At 42.7% G+C, this 25,071-nt stretch overlaps 1 protein-coding gene across 4 annotated transcripts in view; it reads left to right on the forward strand.

Annotated features, from left to right (window-relative positions):
* BTRC (beta-transducin repeat containing E3 ubiquitin protein ligase) overlaps positions 1-25,071 on the forward strand; it is a 324,424-nt gene that overhangs the window by 292,279 nt on the left and 7,074 nt on the right. For all 4 annotated transcript variants that reach the window (XM_073596174.1, XM_073596175.1, XM_073596177.1 and 1 more), the window contains 3 exons: positions 2,779-2,889; positions 18,409-18,487; positions 23,448-23,642. In XM_073596174.1, the coding sequence (XP_073452275.1) occupies positions 2,779-2,889; positions 18,409-18,487; positions 23,448-23,609 (352 nt within the window). In that variant the 3' untranslated portion in view covers positions 23,610-23,642. The remainder of the gene's footprint in view (positions 1-2,778; positions 2,890-18,408; positions 18,488-23,447; positions 23,643-25,071) is intronic.

Consider the following 25,071-nt stretch of genomic DNA (forward strand, 5'->3'; position numbering starts at 1 on the left):
TTGCAAATTTAAAAAAAGAAAAAAATGACATGTACGTAAGTATTCACAGCCTTTGCTCAATACTTTGTTGAAGCACCTTTGGCACCAATTACAGCCTCAAATCTTTTTGAGTATGATGCTACAAGCTTGGCGCACCAATTTTTGGGCAGTTTCTCCCCTTCTTCTTTGCAGGACCTTTCAAGCCCCATCAGGTTGGATGAGGAGTATTGGTGCACAGCCATTTTCAGATCTCTCCAGAGATGTTCAATCAGGTTAAAGTCCACTCCGTTGTTAGTTTTTTTTTTTCTGTGTGCTTAGGCTTGTTGTCCTGTTGGAAGATGAAACTTCACCCCAATCTGAGGTCCAGAGCGCTCAGGAGCAGGTTTTCATCAAGGATTGCTGCATTCATCTTTCCCTTGATCCCTACTCCTCTCCCAGTTCCTGCCTCTGAAAAACATCCCCACAGCATGATAATGCCACCACCATGCTTCACTGTAGAGATGGTATTGGCCATGTGATGAGCGGTGCCTGGTTTCCTCCAGACATGACACCTGCCATTCAGGCCAAAAAGTTCAAATCTTTGTTTCATCAGACCAAAGCATTTTGTTTCTCATAGTCCGAGAGTCCTTCAGGTGCCTTTTGGCAAACTCCAAGTGGGCGGTCACGTTCCTTTAACTGAGGAGCGGATTCCGTCTGGCCACTCTACCATACAGGCCTGGTTGGTGGAGTGCTGCACAGATGGTTGTTCTACTGGAAGGTTTTCCTCTCTTCACATAGAAATGCTGTAGCTCTCTGAGTGATCATCTGGTTCTTGGTAGCCTCACTGACTAAGACACTTCTCTCCAGATTGTTCTGTTTGGCCGGGCAGCCCGCTATAGGAAGAGTCCTGGTGGTTCCAAATGTCTTCCATTTACGAATGATGGAGGCCACTGTGCTCATTGGGACCATCAATGCTGCAGACATTTTTCTGTACCCTTCCGCAGATCTGTGCCTTAATACAATCCTGTCTCAAAGGTCCACAGACAATTCCTTGAACTTCATGGCTTAGTTTGTGCTCTGACATGCACTGTTAACTATGGGACCTTATATAGACATGTGTGCCTTTCCAAATCATGTCCGGTCAACTGAATTTACCACAGGTGCACTCCAATGAAGTTGTGGAAGGATGATCAGTGGAAACAGGATGCACTTGAGCTCAGATTTGAGGCAAAGGCTGTGAATACTTATGTACATGTGATTTTTTTTATTTTTAATAAATTTGAAAAGATGTCAAACAAACTTCTTTCATGTTGTCATTATGGGGTATTGTTTGTAGAATTTTGAGGAAAATAATTAATTTAATCCATTTTGGAAAAACAACGAAACGTGGAAAAAGTGAAGCGCTGTAAATACTTTCCGGATGCACTGTATGAAACAAAACTGACCAAGTATTTTAGTTATTTAAAAACGCGATCTATTCTCTGGAAACATACATAGTTAAAGGGTACTAGTAACACATGTAGACATTTCAGGGGGTCCTAAAGCAAGGGTTCTTGTTGAATTACAAAAAATGTACTGTGCATGGTTTAGACCCCTTTCACACTGGGACCACCCGTGCATTAGCGGTAAAGTGCCACTTGTGCCCAAAGAAGGGGTTAAAAATGCCCGTGTTGCATTGCTTCCGAAGCACTTTTTAGACGCTTTGGAAGCGCTGCCCATTCATTCATGGGCAGGGGCGTTTTGGGAGCGCTGTATACACCACCCCAAAAGATGCTGCTTGCAGGACTTCTAACATCCCGCAAGCGCACCGCCCCAGTGTGAAAGCACTTGGGCTTTCGCACTCGGGCGGCATGGGAGGCAGTTTACAGGCGCTTTACAGGCGCTACTTCTCGCACTAAAATGCCTGAAAACTGCCTCAGTGTGAAAGGGGCCTTAGTCATTTTATTTGTTATAGGTACCTTTATAGCGCTGTCAATTTACGCAACACTTCACATTCTCTTAATTGTACATTCACATCAGTCCCTGCTCACAATCTAAAGTCCCTAACTCACATTCATACATACACATACTAGGGCCGATTTAGACAGGAGCCAATTAACCTAATAGCATGTTTTTGGAGTGTGGGAGGAAACCGGAGTACCCAGAAGTAACTCATGCAGGCACAGAGAGAACAGGTAGTGCTGTGGTTGGGATTTGAACCGACTACCCTAGTGCTGCTAGACAGAAGTACTAAGCACTTAGCCACTGTGCTGTAATGCTGTTTTATAGTGTTGGAAATTCTTTGTGGCAATTTGGTGATCATTAAGTTTTTGATTGATAAAACCTTTCTTGGTCCTGCAAAACTTTAATTGACCAAGCTGGGAAATACTTTGCTGTGAGTCCAAGTAATGTGTAAATTCAAGCAAGGTAAGATGGATCTCTTACGTAGTCATGCTGAGTGAGGGATTGGCTTGTGCATGGCCATTTTTATAGGTAAATGGCAAAGAGAGAGGATTGCCATCTTTTCAATGTTAATCATCTAGGGTACTTTCCGGTGCGAGCAGACCCCAACAAAGGATGCTTGTTAACACTTTGGCTTAGGATTGAGGCCTTTGATGTTGTAGCATTACAATAAACAATCCTATTTGTGCAAGTAATATCTGTCAAGGTGAAGTTGGAGTTCATCAAGTGGGGTAATTAAAGTGGTTGTAAAGGCTCAAGGTTTTATTTACCTTCACGCATTCTATGCATGAAGGTAAAAAACCATCTGTGTGCAACATTTAGGTGAAGACTTTAGGATGACCTTTTTATATTTCATATGGAGGCTTTCTTCTCTTTCAGGCTATGGGATATTGAGTGTGGAGCATGTTTACGAGTTCTGGAAGGGCATGAAGAACTAGTACGATGCATCCGTTTTGACAACAAGAGAATAGTCAGTGGAGCATACGACGGGTACGTTTGTTCTCCCTTTTTTTTACCTAAATTTATCTTTATTAGATGATTACCTTTTGTTCTCAAGTTCTTTCCTAAATGTATCAGCTTCCAGTTTTTTTTTTTTCTCAAAGCTTCATTGAACAAGCTGAAATTGGAAGCTCATTGGGTACCATGCACAGCTGTACCAGATTCTGCACTCTCCAGTTTTAGTAAATCCCATTGTGCTTATGTAACCAGCATATGCATTGGGGCAAACATGTTTTGGATCAGTTAACCACCTGGCGCCCGCACTATAGCCGAAAGACGGCTACAGCGCAGTGCTCAGTTGCCGGGAGGGCATCCATGGAGGTCCTCCTGTTTACATCCCCCCTGCGCGCCGCCGCGGGCGCGCATCGGGGGAAATTTGTGTTGGCTGTGTCCCTTGGCCAATCACAGATCGTGCTAAATGGCTAATCACAGCGGCCATTTAGCACTCGATCGGAGTGCCTAATGAGCGATGATCTCAAATGTAAACATATGAGATCATCTCTCATTGCCGGCTCTCCCTCCTCACACAGAGACCGTGTGTGAGGAGGGAGAGCGACTTGCAGCTGCAGTGTGAGCCGTGAGTGTGTGAACACAAACACACACATGCCCACAGTGCCATCTGCCCCCAGTGCCACCTGTCAGTGTCACGTGCCATCTGTTATCAATGTCAAGTGTCATCAGTGCCACGTATCAGTGCCATCTCAGTGTAAAGAATTGTGGGAAAAAATGACAACATCAAAAACCTCACCATGCATCTTACTAAATACCTTGGAATGTCTACTTTCAAAAAAGGGGTCATTTGGGGGGTATTTGTACTTTCCTGGCTTGTTAGGGGCGCAAGAAATGAGGCCACCAGTACATCAGGTGTGATCAATTTTTTATGATTTGCACCACAGCTTGTAGACTCTCTAACTTTCACAAAGACCAAATAACATCCACTAATTTTGATTATTTTTACCAAAGATATGTAGCAGTATAAATTGTGGCCAAAATTTATGAAAAAAAATTAATAATCAGCAAAATTTTATCACAGAAACAAAGAAAAATGCGTTTTTTTTTTCAAAATTTTCATTTATAGCGCAAAAAATAAAAAACCCAGAGGTGATCAAATACCACCAAAAGAAATCTCAATTTGTATGAAAAAAGGACAAAAAACTCATTTGGGTACAGTATTACATGAATGAGTAATTGTCATTCAAAGTGTGAGAGCACTGAAAGCTGAAAACTGGTCTGGTCAGGAGGGGGGTTTAAGTGCCCCCCCGCACAAACCCCCCCCCCCGACCCCTCCTCCCCACGTCCCGCTCAGTTATAGCCTCCCGCGGCCAGCTTGCCTTGCTATATATCGGCACTCAGCACTAGCAGTATGGACGCATACTTGGCTGGGGGGGGGGAGCGACTGCCGCCCCCATAAAACGGACCATGACTGACTCAGTGTCACTCGCCAATGGCCATACCTGGTGCACTGGACATAACTTAACAGGCGGAGGCAGAGCCTAATGCTCCACCTACACACCTCCGTGCGGCATCATTGCACACTCTCCAGCACGGGGCGGGAGTCGGGATGGGTCTCTCTGTTACCAGAGGAGGAGGAGCGAGAGAGAGAGGAGGAGGATGGCGGCTGCAGGAACCCTCAGGTACAAATTGATGAGAGCGAATAGATATATACTAAAGCTGCCTGGGTATTTAAGTTTTTAAATTGGTCCTGACTCCTGGCTCACTGTTTCAATCCATCTATAGCAGGGGTGTCCAATCTTTTTTCCAAGAGGGCCAGATTTGATGAATAGAACATGCTTGAGGGCCGACCATTTTGCCTGACATTCTTAAACCATTAAAATTTGGTCTAAGTGTGTCCATCCGAGCACTAATACACGGCCCAACAAGAATTCTCTTGCCTTTGTGCTGTGTGTGGTGAATAGATGAGCTTGGGCGTGTTATTTGGATATACCGGATTTAATCTGCTTATAACATGCACCTTCACTTTAAAAATGAAGTTTCAGGAAAAAAAATCTTAAATTTTAAATAAAGAACTGTGAAGCAAAATAAGGGTCAGTGCCCATCAATGCAGCCTAATCAGTGCCCATCTGCGGCCCCCACTCCATTGCCATGAATGTGGCCCCCACTGTATTGACATGAATGCAGCCCCCACCGTATTGACATGAATGCAGCCCCCACCGTATTGACATGAATGCAGCCCCCACCGTATTGACATGAATGCAGCCCCCACCACATTAACATGAATGCAGCCCCCACCGTATTGACATGAATGCAGCCCCCACCGTATTGACATGAATGCAGCCCCCACCGTATTGACATGAATGCAGCCCCCACCGTATTGACATGAATGCAGCCCCCACCGTATTGACATGAATGCAGCCCCCACCACATTCACATGAATGCAGCCCCCACCACATTCACATGAATGCAGCCCCCACCACATTCACATGAATGCAGCCCCCACCGTATTGACATGAATGCAGCCCCCACCGTATTGACATGAATGCAGCCCCCACCACATTGACATGAATGCAGCCCCCACCGTATTGACATGAATGCAGCCCCCACCGTATTGACATGAATGCAGCCCCCACCGTATTGACATGAATGCAGCCCCCACCGTATTGACATGAATGCAGCCCCCACCGTATTGACATGAATGCAGCCCCCACCGTATTGACATGAATGCAGCCCCCACCGTATTGACATGAATGCAGCCCCCACCGTATTGACATGAATGCAGCCCCCACCGTATTGACATGAATGCAGCCCCCACCGTATTGACATGAATGCAGCCCCCACCGTATTGACATGAATGCAGCCCCCACCGTATTGACATGAATGCAGCCCCCACATTGACATGAATGCAGCCCCCACCACATTGACATGAATGCAGCCCCCACCACATTGACATAAATACGGCAGCCCCCACCACATTGACATGAATGCAGACTCACCATTGCTGTCAGTGCAGCCTGATTCATGTCCATCTGCAGCCTTGAAGGAGACAGGGAGGGGGCGGGACGAGCGCCAACAGATATACAGGAGAAATTCCTGTTTACACGGCGGCCTCTTTAATTGAAAGTCCCGCCTCCTATGATGGACAAAACAATTGTCCAATGGCAGCGCAGGAGACGGGACTTCCTTTTACACAGGACGCCGTGTAAACAGGAAATTCTCCTGTATCCTGTACGGCGCTTGTCCCGCCCCCTCCAAGGCAGCCAGCATATCTATCTTTTATGGCCCCCGGCGCTCGGGGATTCGTTGGGGGCCACAAAAGATATATATGTCAAAATTACCAGGCGGGCCGTCCGAAACCGGTCCGCGGGCCGCGATTGGCCCGCGGGCCGGACTTTGGACATGCCTGATCTATAGAATATATAGATGGATTGAAAAAGCAAGCCAGGAGTCAGGACCAATTTAAAAAATTATATACCCAGGCAGCTTTAGAAACACAGCAACTGTGCCCATCAATTGCCACCAGTGTGCCCATCAATTGCCGCCACTGTGCCCATCAACCCAGCCACTGTGCCCATCAACCCAGCCACTGTGCCCATCAAACGCTGCCACTGTGCCATCGAACGCAGCCACTGTGCCCATCAATTGAAAGAGGAAGGGGTGTGGTTTACAGATGACAGGGCATGTCTTAAATAGGAAGGGGTGTGGCCTTGACAGGAAGGGTGGGTCGTATTTAATTTAGGGGGTGCCTGAGTTTAGTCAGGCCTAGGGCAGCACAAAACCTAAATACACCACTGCCCAGTAAGCAAGTGGTTAAAGTGGTTGTAAACCCCAGTCATAAAATTTGAACAAAGCATATACTGAATATCTGTAGTGTTTACTTGTCTCTTTCCAAAGCTCTAACTGTTGTTTCTCTCTGGTGCTTTGTTGCTCTGTTATCAGCATGAGTCACTTCTGACAAGTTTTCCCAACATGGGAGGGAGCTCAGCACATAGCTTGTCTATTCAGAATACATCTCTGCATGTTACTTCATTCCTCTGCCTATGTGGGGGGGCTCTCACACAGTGTATAAGAGCTCTAACTGCAGCTCTCTACTCCCTCCTCTGTACTCCTCACAATTGCAGAAGGATTTTATCACAATTGTGCTCTTTTGAAGGGATGTAGACAAGAGACTACTGCAGATATACAAGAAAAACTTTTGTAGGAGGATTTGTTTCATCTCTGTGTATCATCTGAGGCTGTTCCCTTCACTGAGTATATGCAATGATTTACAACCACTTTAAGATATTGCACCGGTATTGAAGGGACATTTTGATAAAAGGACTTTTGTATCCACAAGTTTCAACACATAAAGAAGATTATAATAGTCATAAGCATTTCTGTTAAAGATTCCACATCTATATAAAGCTATAGATACTTATTATGTATTGTATGGATGGATTGTAGTATTATTATTTGCTATCTAGTTAAAGTTAATCATATCATTCTGCTTGCTGTTTTAACAATATCTATGCATATAGTAGAGGCTGTTGTAAGCTGTTTATGGGCTTCGTTCTCATATCACAGATGTCTAGCAGTCCTTGGATAACAGCTGTAAAACTCCTGCTTGCTTCTATGGCATCTCTCCCTTGCTGCAGTATCTCACTCCTCAATGAGGTGGTGTTCTTTCAAAATAGCCAACTGGTCAATCTCCATTTACGTCACTTCCTTTGAAGCGCCAGCAGCAGATTTCGACGAGATGGCTCCACTGCCCTGCGCGCGTGCAACCGACAGAATAACAGAAACCCTGTTGGATCTTCCAATTAACGAGTTTCAAAAAATTAATCAAACTCTACGAGTTTTCAAAAAAGGTTAGTGACGTACCTTGCGCATGCGCACTGCGGCTATTTGAAGATCCAACAAGGTTTCTGTTGTTCTGTCGGGTGCACGCCCAGTAGCGCCAACTCATCGAAAGCTGCTGCTAGAGAATCACCGGAAGTGACGTAATTGGAGATTTCAAGGAGTTGGTTATTTTGACAGAACAGTGGCAGTGACTGAGGGGCATATAGGAGTTGTAGGAGCTTTGTGAGTGTTCTCTCTACTCCTACCAATCTGGATGCTAGGGAGTTGCCACCACGACAGGATCACTAGTGCACACAATTGCTCCAACGCTATTAAATTACATAGCACATAAGCACAGAGTTCACTAGGGACTAGCATGGCTCTAAGCGTGCTATACATTGCACAATATTTGCAAGCCATGCAACCTTTAAGTGTTGCCTTGTAACAGTCTTTGGAATTAGCGCTGCAAATCTTTATCTTTTAGGTTCCTTAACGAAGAGCTAGGGTAATATTTATCAACTTTCCAGTATTTTCCAAGAGAACATATTTCTTTTTAGCTGTCATAGTTACATGACATCTGTTTTTATACTAAGTGGCCATGCAACAAATTATATGATATGTAATCTAAAGTGGGGACTGTATAGGGGAGAGAGATTAGTAGTATTCTTTTCCAAGGGTGAGGTGCCAATATGTAGAGCTGATGGTCAATTACTGTTGCCTCAATTAAGGCAATAATAACCGCACGATTGTTTTCGACTGTAATGTTAGAAACTTTTTCCCTGCACCTGCAAATTTTTTTTTTAACTGTGAATGTGTTTTTCGTTCAGTTTGGGATTCCATTAATAGAAGAATTGCAGCTTTTCCTCCCAAAAACACCAGATGCATGTAAATGAATCCCAACCCCACTGTCGATTTATGTGTAACTTACCTCTATTAGCTGGGGAAAAAAAAGACGCCTCTAAGTGCAGCAGCATTAAAACTTTATTAGCCAAAAGATAGAAAAACACTTACTAGAGGTAGATGTTAAAAAGCTCATCATATGTGTAAAGGAGTCCAGCAGTGGGGGTAGTTCTGTCATGGTCAGGTCTGCGGCAGGATGTTGTTAATCCCGGCTGTACAGCAGAGGCAAACCGCATGACAGGAGACCAGTGGAAGGATAAGCTGTGTTGTAGTAAACCAGCATGGAGCGCTGGACTCGTAGATGACCTCACTGGAAGTGCGCCCGGGACCAGCGTGGAACACACGGGCCGGAAGTGACGTCTATTAGGTGGGACGTGTTTCAGAGCATCTGATAGGCTCCTTCATGCCGAACGCACTTGGTCCCGGGTGGGCACTTCAGGTGACGTCATCCCCAAGTCCAGCATTCCATGCTGGTTTACTACAACACCTCTGTCTTTCCACTGGTCTCCTGTCACGCGGTTTCCCTCTGCTGGCAGCTGGGATTAACATCCTGCCGCGGACCTGACCATCACAGGACTACCCCCACTGTTGGACTCCTTTACACGTCCCATGAGCTTTTTAACGTCTACCTCTAGTAAGTGTTTTTCTACCTTTTGGCTAATTAAGTCTTAATGTTGCTGCACTTAGAGGAGGCACCTTCTTTTTTATCCTGTTTCTTTTAGAGTTGTTGCTTTCCTCTTGAAGTGCTGCTTCAGTGCGCTATACAGACGCCCATCAGCCAATAAGACACCTGTCCTAGTGGGGACATTCTCTCTGGTCAGACACAGCTATGCAGAAGTGCCCTTCTTTTTCTTTATCCTGGTACCTCCTTTAGCTGTATACAGCAGGTTTCTGTGATGTCACTCCTACCCCTGGCAGAATTTCTAAGTGATCTGACTTTCTGCTTCCTTCCTTTGCCAGTCCTGATACTACATCTTCCTTGATCCTTTGAGCCTCTGTATTTTCAGGGTGGGATATAGAAGTCACTTGTACCAGTTCTGGCAGTTGATGTGGTTGGGTCCTAGGGTTTCTGTGGGTGTTTTTGGGCCTTCGCGTGGGTGGTGAAAGCAGGTGCCGCTGCTTGACTATTTTTTTATGCCCTAGGCAAGACTAACAAGGTCCGGCAGGGGAACATTAGTCTTGCCCAGGGAGCGGTCACTACAACAGGGTCAGACAGAACAGACTCACCGGGCAAGATAGTTTCGCCTAAGTCCGGAGACCTGATGGCGCCTGCCTCCTCAGCTGTGCCCACCTCATCCAGCTCCCCAATGTATTCCGCCTCCTCAGCTGTACCCACCTCGTCTGGCTCCCCACTATCCTCTGCCTCCTCAGCTGTGCCCGCCTCGTCTGGCTCCCCACTGTCCTCCGCCTCCTCAGCTGTGCCCACCAGACATTCTTCAGCCCCTCATGTTCCCCAGACTGGAGGGGAAGTCAGTGACCATGGCTGCGCCCCCTAGGTAGCAGTGCGCCCTAGGCGGCTGCCTAGTTCGCCTAGCAGGAGTGCCGTCCTGGGTGAAAGGTGTAAATGTGCCATAAGTTCTCCTGTGTCATTCCTGTCTTGCAGCATGCCAAAGAATAGCAGCTTACTGCAAGACAGAAGGGCTATGGGAGGTTATTATGAAGGTGTTTCCTTCAGATGTAAATGAATCACTTTACAGAGAACAGGGCTCTGGGAGGGCGGATCTGAGGAGTGGGACTCACCCTGTTCACACTGGTCGGCATATTTACCGGAATTCAAGAAGGAAACACCTTCATACACAGCCTATTCTGAAAGCTAGTTGTACTGCTGCTGGACAGAATTAAATGCATTAGAATTAAATCCTGCCCAGCAGCAGCACAGCTAGATTTCAGAACAGGTTGTGTATAAAGGGGTTTCCTCCTTGAATAATTCTTTGAGGTGGGAGGTTTGGACTCTTCCTGTAGGTGTGACTGGGTGGGATTGAATGCTAATTAGGATGTATTCCATCCCACCCACAATCAGAGCTGTGAAGGAAGTCTGAAAGTCTACAAAGGGGAGTGTTATAGACTCTAGTTGCTGCAGGAAGTGGCTGTGGAAGGGAGAGAGTCTATAAATCTACAAAGCTGCAACTAAACCCAAAATATCAGGGGATCCACAGACAACAAAGCAACATGGTACAGAGGAATGATCTGTGCTGGGATCGATCATTCCATCTAGTTCTAGTGATAAGAAAGTTGGAGTACAGGTTTAAGGGCATTCAAATGAATTTTACCACTTGACCTCCGGAAGACTTACCCCCCTTCATGACCAGCCCATTTTTTGAGATACAGCACTGCATTGCTTTATCTGACAATTGCACGGTCGTGTAATGTACCCAGATTACATTTTTGTCCTTTGTTTTCCCAAAGAGAGAGCTTTCTTTTGGTGGTATTTGATCACTTATGTGGTTTTTACTTTTTGCACTATAAACAAAAAAGACTGACAATTTGGGGAAAAAAAAACAAATTTTTTTTCTTTCTGCTATAAAACATATCCAGAAAATGTTTAAAAATCTAATTTCTTCATAAATTTAAGCCATTATGTATTCTGCTACATGTTTTTGGTAAAAAAAAATCCAAACAAGCGTATATTGATTGGTTTGCGCAAAAGTTATAGCGTCTACAAACTATGGGATATTTTTATTTTTTTACTAGTAATGGTGGCAATCAAGAACTTATGGTGGGACTGTGATATTACGGCGGACAAATCAGACACCTAACTGACACTTTTGATACTTTTTGGGGGCCAGCGATCAGTGCTAAAAAAATATGCACGGTCTATGTACTAATAACACTGGCTGGGAGGGGTTTTAACATCAGAGGAGATCAAAGGGTTCATTGTATTCACTGTGTGGGAGGTGATTTGACTAGGGGAAGGCAAAGATCTGTGTTCCTGCTTTGCAGGAACACAGGATCAATACCTTCCCCATGACAGAAACTGTTGATCTTATGTTAACAAGGCAGATTGTCGTTCTGCCTGTGTACCGTGTGATCGGCAAGTGCCTGCAGACATCGAGTCTGCAGTACCTGCCGCTGGGATCCCACTGTGTGTGATCACAGTGGGAACGGGTCGCCGGCGGCGCGCCCCAGACCCGGAAGTGGGTACGTGATCTGGCACAGGGTGGCCACCCTGTTGCAGTATATGTACGGTGGGTGGTCTGCAAGTGGTTAACTGACTCAATGACGGCAAGATGAAATGCACTGATTTTTTTTTTTTTTTTATAATTTCCACAACATTTTACTGATATGTTGCCAGCTTAAATGCGATGTATCAGTATCTAGAATATACCTTGCCCTGTTGAGGGTCCAAGGCCCTTTATAATGGTCCTAGTACAGAGGAGCTCAAGGAAGATTAAAATGGAAAAGTAAATAAAAGTTTTCTTCAGTACAATAAAAACGCCAAGTCACCTTATTAAATTATGCTGCCTGATCTGATGAAGTGGTCAGCTATGTAACATTATTCCAAAGCTATAAATAAACCTTTCCTTACTGGAGTTTTGCATTTTAAACTCTTGAATACCTCCCCACTAAGAACATAACAAAAGAGAGATCCAGTGTGGCATCACCAGTTCAACAAAGCTTTCATGTGGACCTAATAGGAAGGACAGCAGAATGGCAGGTTCTAAAAAATGTTGTCACCCTCCTTATGCCTTGCAAAGCATAAGAATGGAAAGAGTGCTTTGTACAAATCTCAACAGGTAAAGACGTTTCTATATTCCAGTCTCATCTGAATATTTGGCTCTTTGGGTCAGGTTGCCCATTAAGAACATGAATTGCTTTTCTAAGTAAGCAAAGCAATGCTGGGAAAAGTTTAATATGAAAGATTCTTTTCATAGCAATTAGAATACAAAGGATATGTTGTTTCTAAAGCAGGTGCCATTAAATTCTCCATTAATTAACATCACCTGTTCTCAAGCTATTTGTCTTGCTTAATTTTAAAATTGCGTGGCAAAAATATTCTTATTTTTCTTCCGGTTGTAAGGAAGCTGAGGCATGTTTCATTAGCCAGAGCATTTATCAAAATATACTCCTGATCTGTTCACCACGGGGCTTCGTTATTGAAGGCCCTGCTCTAATTAGCATCAGTTATTTGACAGCAGTGCTCGCTCATGTTTCATCACATGACTCTTTGTGAACACCGCTTGTTACACCCTTGCACATGACAAACACTGCTGCTATTGTGCACACACCAAGTTTTCTGGGTCAGTTGATACTCAGTTGAGGGTCCAGGATATCAGGCATTTGGGTTCAATGGCATGTTTCACAGACCTACAGTGCCTTGCAAAAGTATTCACCCTTCTTGCCATTTTCCGTGTTTTGTTGCCTCACAGCCTGAAATTAACATGGATTGTTTGAGGATTTGCATCATTTAATTTACAGAACATGCCCACAACTTTGAAGATTTTTTTTTTTTATTGTGAAGCAAACAAGAAATAGGACAAAATAACACAAAAAATCAATGTGCATAACTATTCACCCCCTCCCCTTAAAGTCAATAGAGCCACCTTTTGCGGCTATCACAGCTCCAAGTCGCTTTGGATAAGTCTCTATGAGCTTGCCACATCTTACCACTGGAATTTTTGCCTATTCCTCCTTGCAAAACTGCTCCAGCTCCTTCAAGTTGGATGGTTTGCGCTTGTGAACAGCAATCTTTAAGTCTGAACACAGATTTTCTATTGGATTGAGGTCTGGGCTTTGACTAGGCCATGCCAACACATTTATATGGTCCCCCTTAAACCACTCAAGTGTTGCTTTAGCAGTGTGTTTGGGGTCATTGTCCTGTTGGAAGGTGAACCCCTGTCCTAGCCTCAAATCACACACAGAATGGTACAGGTTTTGCTCAAGAATATCCCTGTATTTTGCACCATCCATCTTTCCCTCAACTCTGAGCAGTCTCCCAGTCCCGACTGCTGAAAAACATCCCCACAGCATGATGCTGCCACCACCATGTTTCACTGTGGGGATGGTGTTCTTTGGGTGATGTGTTGGGTTTGCGCCAGACAGCATTTTCTTTGATGGCCAAAAAGTTCAATTTTAGTCTCATCAGACCAGAGCACCTTCTTCCATACATTTTGGGAGTCTCCAATATGCCTTTTTACAAACTCAAAACGTACCATTTTGTTTTTTGCTGAAAGTAATGGCTTTCTTCTGGCCACTCTGCCATAAAGCCCAACTCTATGGAGCGTATGGCTTATTGTCATCCTATGTACAGATACTCCAGTCTCTGCTGTGGAACTCTGCAGCTCCTCCAGGGTTACCTTAGGTCTCTGTACTGCCTCTCTGATTAATGCCCTCCTTGTCCGGTCCGTGAGTTTTGGTGTGCGGCCATCTCTTGGCAGGTGTGCCATGTTCTTTCTATTTGGTTATGATAGATTTGATGGTGCTCCTAGGGATCATCAAAGATTTGGATATTTTTTTATAACCTAACCTTGACTTGTACTTCTCAACAACATTGTCCCTTACTTGTTTGGAGAGTTCCTTGGTCTTCATGGTAGTGTTTGGTTAGTGGTGCCTCTTGCTTAGGTGTTGCAGCCTCTGAGGCCTTTCAAAAAGGTGTGTATATGTAATGACAGATCATGTGACACTTAGATTGCACACAGGTGGACGTCATTTCACTAATTATGTGACTTCTGAATTTTACTTCACCAACTTAGACTATTGTGTTCTGAATCATCACATATAATTCAGATTAAAAAAACATTGAACTAAAGGCTGTAATGTAACAAAATAGGTAAAAAGCCAAGGGGGGTGAATACTTTTGCAAGGCACTGTATCATATGAGTGGGTATGTAATGTACAGAGAACTGCAGAGACACGCAAAATGGAGCTGTCATCTTACCATGTTTAAAAATTCCTTACCCAGTTTATAGATTGAAGTTGACTTGTGATGCGTCATGCCTTTTTTTATTCCTTAAAGCAGAACTCCATTAAAATGTTTTATTCTCTCCTGCAGTGGGGCTCTGCCCACACTGCATGGGTTAATTGCTCGTTTTGTCTAGGGGAGCAAGGGAAAGCTGTACTTACCTGGTGCTTCGATCCTGAGGTGGACTGTTTCTGTTTCTGCCATCCTCACGTCCAGATCTGGTCTATGGACGTGATGGTGTCAGAAAAAGTCGATTCACAAGACTGCCAGCATGCGGGGGGCGGGAGCAGCGGGGACCGGTCTTGCGGTCGGCAGATTAAATAAGTATATCTCTGCTGCACGGTCCCCTAGACCAGGGGTCTCCAAACTATGGCCCTCCACTTGTTCAGGATCTTCAAATCCCATCATGCCTAGTCATGTCTGTGAATGTCAGAGTTTTACAATGCCTCATGTGACATGTAGTTTTGCAACAGCTGGAGGGCCATAGATTGGAGATTCCTGCCCTAGACAAAAACAAGCAGTTAACCCATGCAGTGCGGGCACAGCCCCACTGAATTGGAAAATAAAAAACATTCCGGAGTTCTTCTTTAAATAAGTTCACCTTTTGCAACATGATACATGTTCCACACATGTTTAGGGTGGAACATATAACATGCTCAAGCAGCTGTGGCCTCCCCTCTCCCCAGTGACAGTGGGCAGGCATCTTCTTGGGGTGCCCACTCTCACTATTTGAAAATAACGTGGCCGCACGGGGCTCTGCCCTCCTAACCACATCATTCATTCACAGTCCTCTGTGAATGGGAAACTACAAGTCCCGACAGCCTTTGCAGCTGTCAGCTTCTAGTTCTCAATGAACTACCACAGCACTGATGAGCATTCTGGTTAGGGTTGTCCCGATACCACTTTTTTAGGACCGAGTACAAGTACCGATACTTTTTTTCATGTACTCGCCGATACCTATTACTGATACTTTTTTTTAATGTCACGTGACAGTGTTTTTTTTGTTTTGTTTGTTTTTTTAACAATGCTTTCTTTTTTTTTCTTTTTTTTTTTTTCTTTTTTTTTTTAGGGGGTGGATGGTGTCTGTGTGTTTTTTGTTTACATTTTTATTATTTTTTACAATAATATTTTTTTTTATTATTTATTGCAATATGTGTTTTTTTGTTTTTTTGGTTTTTTTTTGTTTTTTTTTTTTAATCAGCCCTGTTGGGGAGCTTTGGTGAGATATCAGGGGTCTTAACAGACCCCTGATATCTCCCCCTTGAGACAGAGAAAGAGACCGAGGATAGAGATTTCCCAGTCCCTTTCTCTGCAGCCTCAGCTGCACTGAAAATGAATGGAGAGAAGACAGCGGCTCCTCTCCATTCATAAACTCAAACATTGTAATCACAGGAGGTTACAATGTTTCAGTTGACTCTGTCCATACAGAAAAGGAAGAGTACATGGAGAGGGACAGCAGAACGGAGGGGGATGGCAGCAGAACGGAGGGGGACGGCAGCAGAACGGAGGGGGACGGCAGCAGAATGGAGGGGCAGAACGGAGGAGGCATGGAGGAAGAACAGAGGGGGACAGCAGAACGGCATGGAGGAGGATGCGGTGACAGTCAGCGGTGATCGTGTGTGGGAGAGTTACAAGCACCGATCACCGCTGTATAAATTTCACTAAAGCAGCTGAAAGCCGCTAGGGGAGAAGCTTGTAACTCCCCCACTCACCGATCACTGCTGACTGTACAGGTATCGGGTGAAGCATCAGGAGCATTTGCCCAAGTACAAGTACTCAGGCAAATGCTCGGTATCGGTGTCGATACCAATACTAGTATCGGTATCGGGACAACCCTAGTTCTGGTAGTTCATTGTTTCTTCCTGTCCGTGTGTATCTGCCCGCCCATACGAGGTATGAGTAGACAGATGCACTGACAAGTTGCTATCTGCTGATAGCGGGTGTGATGCTTTCCCGGCTCCAAGTGAAAAAAAATATAATATTAAATGCACTTTTTTTTACCTGCAAAAATGTGCTTTTATTTTTTTAAAGGTGAACTTATCCTTTAAGATATCATTGGTAATCTGGCAAATGCCACAAGAGCTGGTGATGTCATATATGGATCTGTTGATTGACTGTCTAGTGCAGTTGCAGTCAACTTACTATAGGGATGCTCCGGTGACATCACCAAAGGGGTGCAGATAATATTTAAAAAGTGTAATGTTACAGAAAGCTGTCAGAGACTGTGAACATAAAATAGGAGCTGCTCAAGACTAGAATGTGCTTTAGTAGGCTGTCAGTAATGGGAGGCATGTTACATTAGACTACTAAAGGATCATGGCCATTACAGCCCGTGTACAAACCAATGATTCCAAATTGGTGCTCCTTACAGCACCCTTAAAATTACATGTCTCATTTGATCTTTCAATCAGCATACTAAAAGATCTGTGGGGAAAAAAAGAAAAGAGGGATTAAAAGCACAGGAAAATGTAAGATAGTGTGAAATAATGAAAGCATATTCATATTCACCTTATTGACATTGCTGAAATTGGGATCATAGGGACAAACAAGGGAAAATGAACAAAATGCGGATTCTTAGACATGGCTTTTACTCTTGAGGCATGTGTATGTGCATGATGAAATAAAGGGTAACTAGTCTAGTTAACAGGCTACATGTCACAGTGCCCAATGGGAACAACATGTAACCGTGGGATTATAGGTTTACAGTCATAGCTCCAAGCAATTAAAAGATACAATACACAGTATGATATATGACGTATCATATAAATGATATATAATACATGATCTCCACAAAGAGGAACATAATAAATAATAATCGTAATCATATTGACACATTTAATGTTAATAATTAATAAACATGATTGGTACAAGCAAAGGATTAATTAAATACAAATACAGGTCCAATAATTATAATCGTCATGATAGATGTAAACATTCAATAAAATTAACAGAATTCATCATTTTAAAACAAGCTTGGCATCCTTGAGTCAAAACTCGACGCGTTTCATGACGTTAACCAGCCAATCATCAGGAGTAGGATGAGCATAAACTTTGGCTATAGGGTAAGATGGAAAAAAAGTTAAATAAATAAATCAGATCTAAAAGGGTGTACCATGTACTCTACAAGAGGGAACTGAGACCTTATATGTTACCTGTGGTGTAGCCCATATATATATATATATATATATATAGATATATATAGATATATATAGATATATCTATATATATATATAGATATATATAGATATATCTATATATATCTATATATATATATCTATATATATATAGATATATATATATAGATATATATATATATATATAGATGGATTGGGATGATGGCTCTGAGAGAGCCGTCTCACCCGGTGTTGAGGCAGGGGCAAACCCCCCTCCCCCCAGAAACCCAAGGGGAAACCAGTGAGGGAGCCATGGACAAGAGCAGCCGGGAAGTGGGCCAGACAACCACGACACACCCCCAAAGAAGAGGCAAACCCATGGGAGACATGTCGGGCTCTAGGAGGAAAAGTAAATGAAGAGAGATACAGATGAGGTTAAATGTGAAGAAATGAAAAGGAATGTGATGTCAGGTGTATGATAATAAATGAAAATAAATAAGGGGTGGATGATGGGGAGTGTTGCAACAAATAACTAAGTGTATCAACAGTGATGTATATGCAATAAAAAGATATAAGTGCATCCGCATCTTAAGAGTTTAATTGCTGACAGGTTAACTTTAATGCAAGATCCCATCTGATTTTATTTTCCAGTGGCTGCAATAAGTTGAAACCATTGCACTTTGCGCTGCCTTATTAAATAGCTTTGACTGCATTACTTACATATTGTTTATTACTTTAACATTTTATTTGTGAAAAACAAAGCTCGTTTTATTGCATTGTCTCTTACTGTTGTGAGCAATCTATAACTTACTCTTTGGCTTGCAGGAAAATTAAAGTGTGGGACCTTGTGGCTGCTTTAGATCCTCGTGCTCCCGCAGGGACACTTTGTTTGCGGACACTTGTGGTAAGTACACAGAGATTTGTTGTGCCTTTTGCTCAGAACCAAGATATTTAAACTGAGTTGTTTTATATGGCACAAGAGTATCTTGGTTATTTAACACATGAAAGTGACCCTCCTCTACAGATTATAAGGGGAATCTTTGCAGTCTTCTGGGAAATTCTACCAGCTTTTACATACTACTAATAGGAATAGAATGAATAATCTAATATTAGCAAAAAAAACTTGCCACCCCGATCCACAATTTTATTATTTAAACTGGCAATACTCCAACAGAGAAAGAAAATCAGATTCTTACTACATCTAAGAAGCACATGTTGGCGCACAAACCTATTGTTGATATTGGGATTTTGTCTGGTGTGAGGAATGTTGCATAGAATCAGAGCAGAGTGTGCAGGATCTGTCCCTTACTTTTGCTCCTATTGGATCCATGCAGTTATGAAGACCCTTCAGAAGGGAGAAAAGAAACTGTCTCTCCTATGATGACACAGCAGACTTTTACAAAGCTCTCTCCAGTAAAGCAACTAACACCGTGTGGTTCTCTGTCATAACTTTAACTCCACTTGCTATCCACAACCCAAAATGAAGAGTAAAAATTCTTTAAAAAATCTGCAACAAATATTTCTAGGGTTTACAATGAATGGTCCGAAAAATAGAATATATCCAGTGAGCGGCAGTTGTGTGGAGGAAATTGCCTTGTTGATATCAGAAGTCAGAGGAGAATGGGCAGACTGGTTTGAAATGATAGAAAGGCAACAGTAACTCAAATAACCACTCGTTACAACAAAGGTATGCAGAATACCATCTCTGAACGCAAGACACATCGAACCTTGAAGCAGATGGGCTACAGCAGCAGAAGACCACACCATGTGCCACTCCTGTCAGCTAAGAACAGGAAACTGAGGCTACAATTCGCACAGGATCACCAAAATTGGACAATAGAAGACTAGAAAATTGTCTGGTCTGATAGGTCTCGATTTCAGCTGCAACATTCAGATGGCAGGGCCTGAATTTGGCTTAAACAACTTGAAAGCATGGATCTATACTGCCTTGTATCAATGGTTAAAGTTGGTGGTGGGGGTTCAATGGTGTGGGGCATATTTTCTTGGCACAATTTGGGACCCTTAGTACCAATTAGGCATCTTTTAAACGCCACAGCCAACCGTATTGTTGCTGACCATTTCCATCCCTTTATGACTACAGTGTACCCATCTTCTGATGGCTCCTTCCAGCAGGATAATGCACCATGTCACAAAGCTCAAATCATATCACCACTGGGTTCTTGAACATGACAATGAGGTCACTGTACTCCACTGGCCTCCACAGTCACCAGATGTGGTGGAAAGGGAGATTCGTACCATGGATGTGCAGCCGACAGATCTGCAGCAACTGCATGATTCTATCCTGTCACTATGGACCGAAATCTCTGAGGATGTTTCCAACACCTTGTTGAATCTATGCCATGAAGAATTAAGGCAGCTCTGAAGGCAGAAGGGGGTCCAACCCAGTACTAGCCAGGTGTACCTAATAAAGTGGCCAGTGTTTGTGTGTGTGCGCATGTGTATATATATGTGTATATATATATATATATATATATATATATAAATATATATACACACAGTATCTCGCAAAAGTGAGTACACCCCTCACATTTTTGTAAATATTTTATTATATCTTTCTTGTGACAACACTGAAGAAATTACACTTTGCTACAATGTAAAGTAGTGAGTGTACAGCTTGTATAACAGTGTCAATTTGCTGTCCCCTCAAAGTAACTCAACACACAGCCATTAATTTATTATTTATTTATTTATTTAAGGTACTTATATAGCGCCGTCAATTGACGCAGCGCTTTACATATACATTGTACATTCACATCAGTCCCTACCCTCAAGGAGCTTACAATCTAAGGTCCCTAACTCACATTCATACATACTAGGGACAATTTAGACAGGATCCAATTAACCTACCAGCATTCATTAATGTCTAAACCGCTGGCAACAAAAGTGAGTACACCCCTAAGTGAAAGTGTCCAAATTGGGCCCAATTAGCCAATGTTTGTAGGGTTTTTTTTCTACAGGAGCTGCTATTGGCACTCCTGACACGTAGCCCAGGACCCAACTGTCAATACGTGAATGAATTTCATCAATCGGAAGGTCCGCAACAGGGAAGGGAATAATGGGTATATGACGTACATTTAAGGAACATAGATTATGTTTTTTACTTTTACGTGTTTAAAATATTTTAAGGCAGTGTACCTTTAAGATGTGCCAGCCAGTATATTAGGAATACACACAACCTGGAAAAGATTGCACTTCAGATGTTTAGTATCCAGCATCAAGAATAAGCCTTTCAATTTGTTAGCGAAGTTGATGTGAAACAAGATCTGTGTAATTGCGGTCTCATCCAGGCCCCATTATTTTCCCTCTTGGCAAAATTTCACTGCGGCCTGTTAAATAGAAGCACACTTAAAAGAATCGGAGCTGTGGTTTGTGTATGGTTGTGACCACAGGAGATCAGAATTGAGAGCACTACCATTATGGCCATCCAAAATTAATCTTGGCTTAGTACCAGGAACGGAATAGCCTCCTATAGCTTCTGTTCAAATTGCAAGCAGTGGGAGAAGGTTCATAGTTCATGGATGTTGATTGCAGACTCATTTGTCTTCTCTTTGCTTTCTATAAGACATTATAATGTCTGGCTGAATTAGTGTGGTAATGTGATGACTGTCACACGCTGTTTTAAAGGGCCAGTAAACCTAAATTACCATTATTTTAGAGCAATGCATAACCTTTAAAAGTTGCAGAATTAAAGCTAACTGACATAAAAGAAATTTTCCTAGAGAGAGATTACTTTTCTGACTAATAAACGCAGTGAGCGATATAGTTGACGGATCCCCAATAAGTGACCAATACACTAAAAACAGTCAGCTATTGATGCAACTGATGATAGACCTGGCTGTCATCTGATACTCATCACAGCCCTCTTATGTATTTCTGCCAAAATGTCATCTTTTATGTATGGTAACTATCATAATACCTATATACAATTGAAGTGTATATAAACTCTAAATCCATTTTTTAGCATGTTTGGTATTTTGTCTAACTGTATACAGTTTTCCTGACCAAATAATTTTTTGTTGCAAAGTTTTATACCTGGAGATCCTATCAGTAATCGCACTCCCTGTTACAGACTGAAAGCGCTATGGCACTGTCTCGCAATCAGGAATAGTGTTGTCAGTCTGTTCTGCCAGTTCCTTCAGATCATATCAGATAGGCAGCCCATGGACCAACCGAAAGTGCTCACATAGGCTGACAACACTACTGCTGTTACTGGCAGACCTCCGGGTAAGAAACTTTGTTGCCAATCATACAGAAAAATAGATTTAGGCCACGTTCACACTGGTACGAAACGACTGTTGTATGACTATCATCCTACTTTGCCCTGCGACATCGGTCCTACTTCCATCCAACTTGAATGAACAAGATAAGATTTTGCTCCGACTTTGAGATAGTCTGACTTGTCCTTTGATCAATCAAAACAATTCCAGTTGACATAAATTCCTTTTACTGCTGCTGTGATCACCATGTCGGATGTCACAAGTTGGATGGTTAGAACAAGGGTCCGACTTTGATCTGACTTCAATGATATTCAGTGGGCTGAAGTCGGACCAAAGTAGTGCAGGAACCTTTTGCAAAGTCGGACCGGTTTAAGACAACTCTCATAGGGTATCATTGATTTACACACATCCTGCGACATGTGCTCCCAAAGTCAGAGCGTATGTCGTACCAGTGTGAATATGACCTTAGGCCAGCTTCACACAATCATTTCCCCACATACAGCAAATTCCAGTTGCAAGAATCAAAGGGTCCTTGCAGCTCGATTGATAGGTGCATGTGAAAAGCGGCAACCATCCATCTGCTGTTCTCAAAGGCTATTGACCTGATGGTTGTCATCCCCAGAACGCTATCACTCCTGGGAGTCTGTCCCCAGGGTTACATCATTGAATCTGGAGATACCTTTGAGCCCAGTTTGCTGCCTATGACTTGTGCATCAACACTTTCTGGTGAGTGCATTGGATTAGAGGTAGGACACATTGAAAAACTTTGTAGTTGGAGTGGTCCAGAGCAACCTATAGATCCCGAAGGACTATCACCAGTCACTGACACTTCTATATGAACATTTTTTGTTATGTATTTACATTACTTTATGATATCATTTTTGGTGTTTTATTTTTATATATATATATATATATATATATATATATATATATATATATATATAAAGCGCTGCACAGGATGTCTCTGTCTTTGAGCATCTTCAGATCTTAGTAGATGTTGCCTGTTGTATTTGTTGAATTTTCTTGACTAGTCATTCCCCCAAAATAAGGCTGCTAAGTGTGTGATTTTTTTTTTTTTTTTTTTTGTAAAGTTATTAAACTGTACACTGAGTTTACTGGGTCTTTTTTTTAAAGACTGAACGTATGTGTAGTAACCAGTCAGGTCTTTTCTTACTGTTATGGTACCTGTAAAAATTGCAGTTGACCAATCTGCCCAAAAGCTGATATCTGTACGTGGCCTCAAATATCAATGTTGAAGTGTAACAAAGCAGTTCTCATTGTAGAAACCCTATCCCAGTTGCTTTTGCACCCTCCAAAAGCCGGTGATGGTAGCATCCTCTCGCCTCTCCTCCCTTTTGTTTACATTGACATAAACATCTTTGCTTTGCAGAGTCCATCAACAAGTATATGGAACATTCTGCAGCACTCTGAAGATTTGTCAGGTTTAACTTGTATGTCTGACGCCCCTCTGAAGTCTATGGCCAACATTTCTACAGTACACTGCTGAAAGTTGATGTTGCTTTAGGTTGTTAAACTTTGATGCTAACTGAAGTCTATAGTCTGCAGGGTTTTCCTAATGTTTCTATCATATTAGAGTTTGACTGTGTTTTTGATGTTTCTTATCAGGAACATTCAGGAAGAGTATTCCGGCTACAGTTTGATGAATTCCAGATAGTCAGCAGTTCTCACGATGACACTATCCTCATCTGGGATTTTCTAAATGACCCAGCGGCACATTCGGAGTCCACCCGCTCACCCTCTAGAACATACACCTACATCTCCAGATAAATAACACTAACTAGTACCTCACAAATTGCACAGGTAAGCCCTGTATCTCATGTAGCCATAGCTGATCTTATCACATATTTTACAATATCTTCGCAAAGCCATGTTTTGTATTTTTCCCTTGTTCCATTTTCAGACCCAAGAACATAGATGGATAGAGTCCTCTGTAAGGCTGGTTTCACTTGGCTTTCCGATCAGGTCTGCTGGACTTTCCAGTCTCTTCTATGGAGTGGTGGATCTGCTGACACCCACCATTATCCGATCCTGTCCACTAAAAACATCGGATCGGATTTCAGTCGGATGGAAATGGACAAGGTGGTCCATTTCCATCTGACAGACCCATGGAGAACAGCAGGGCTGTGTCAGTGTCTGCATGGCCTAGCGGACGAGGACCTGTCATCCGTCTACCCATCAGGGAGATCCCCCTTCTGAGCAGGCGGACTACGGACATGCCCATGTGAAACCAGCTTAAAGATTATTGACGTCTATACAGATGTTTATTATTGGCTGGGCATATTTATACTTTGCAGTGTTAATGATGAATTGTTTCAAGCTGTCCATAGATGTTGGGTGAATGGTTGTTCAGGCATGTTTTTTTTTGTTTTTGTTTTTTGTTTTGTTTTTTTATTTTTGTTTTTTTATTTATTTATTTATTTTTTTTTTTATCTAAAAACGGTTGTGACCTAAGCATTCCTGCTTGAAGCAACCAAGCATGCACGTTTATGTTGGTAGAATAGGATAAGGAATTTAATATTCCCAATACTGTTTTAAAGGATAAGTTCACCTGTGGGAACATGTTACATGTTCCTCCCATTTTTAGGGTGGAACATGTAACATTTGTCCAATGCCCGCACTCCCTGTGGCAGCAGTTCGGGGAGAAGTTCCCCATACTAGCTGTCACTTTTTTCAGCGGTGCTCCGCCCACACAGCCTCGACATTCCTTCACACTGCTCTGTGTGTGAATGAACTACAAACCTCGACATCCTTTGTCAATAAACGACTACAGTGCTGTGTGCATGGTGCTTGATTCTTTCTGTCAGATACACTGACAGATCTGAAGAAGACCTGCATGGCACAAGCGGTCTGCTGATCGCTGGTGCAATGCTTTCCAGGCTCCAAAAAAAATAATAAATGCACATTTTTTTTTTTTACCTGCAAAAAAATATGCATTAATTATTTTATTCTAAAAATAAACTTGTCCTTTAAGCCTGACATAGATGGTTCTAATCTCTGCTAATCTAATCTCAGAATGATCATTCCATAATTGAGGGACCTCTTGTGCACAGACCTTTGCCGCCACCCATTCTCACCTGCTCTATCATTGCTCTGTTCTAACATTTAAGTGAAATATTCACCTTCATTTTTGTAAATGTATGGTGTAACAATTTCTCAGTAAGTATGGAGCCATCTCAAAAACAAGTATCACAGCAGGATCAATCAACTGGAACAATGATAATTTCTAACT

Source organism: Aquarana catesbeiana, linkage group LG08, assembly GCF_042186555.1.
Source record: "Aquarana catesbeiana isolate 2022-GZ linkage group LG08, ASM4218655v1, whole genome shotgun sequence".
In the NCBI taxonomy this organism is placed as follows: Eukaryota; Metazoa; Chordata; class Amphibia; order Anura; family Ranidae; genus Aquarana; species Aquarana catesbeiana.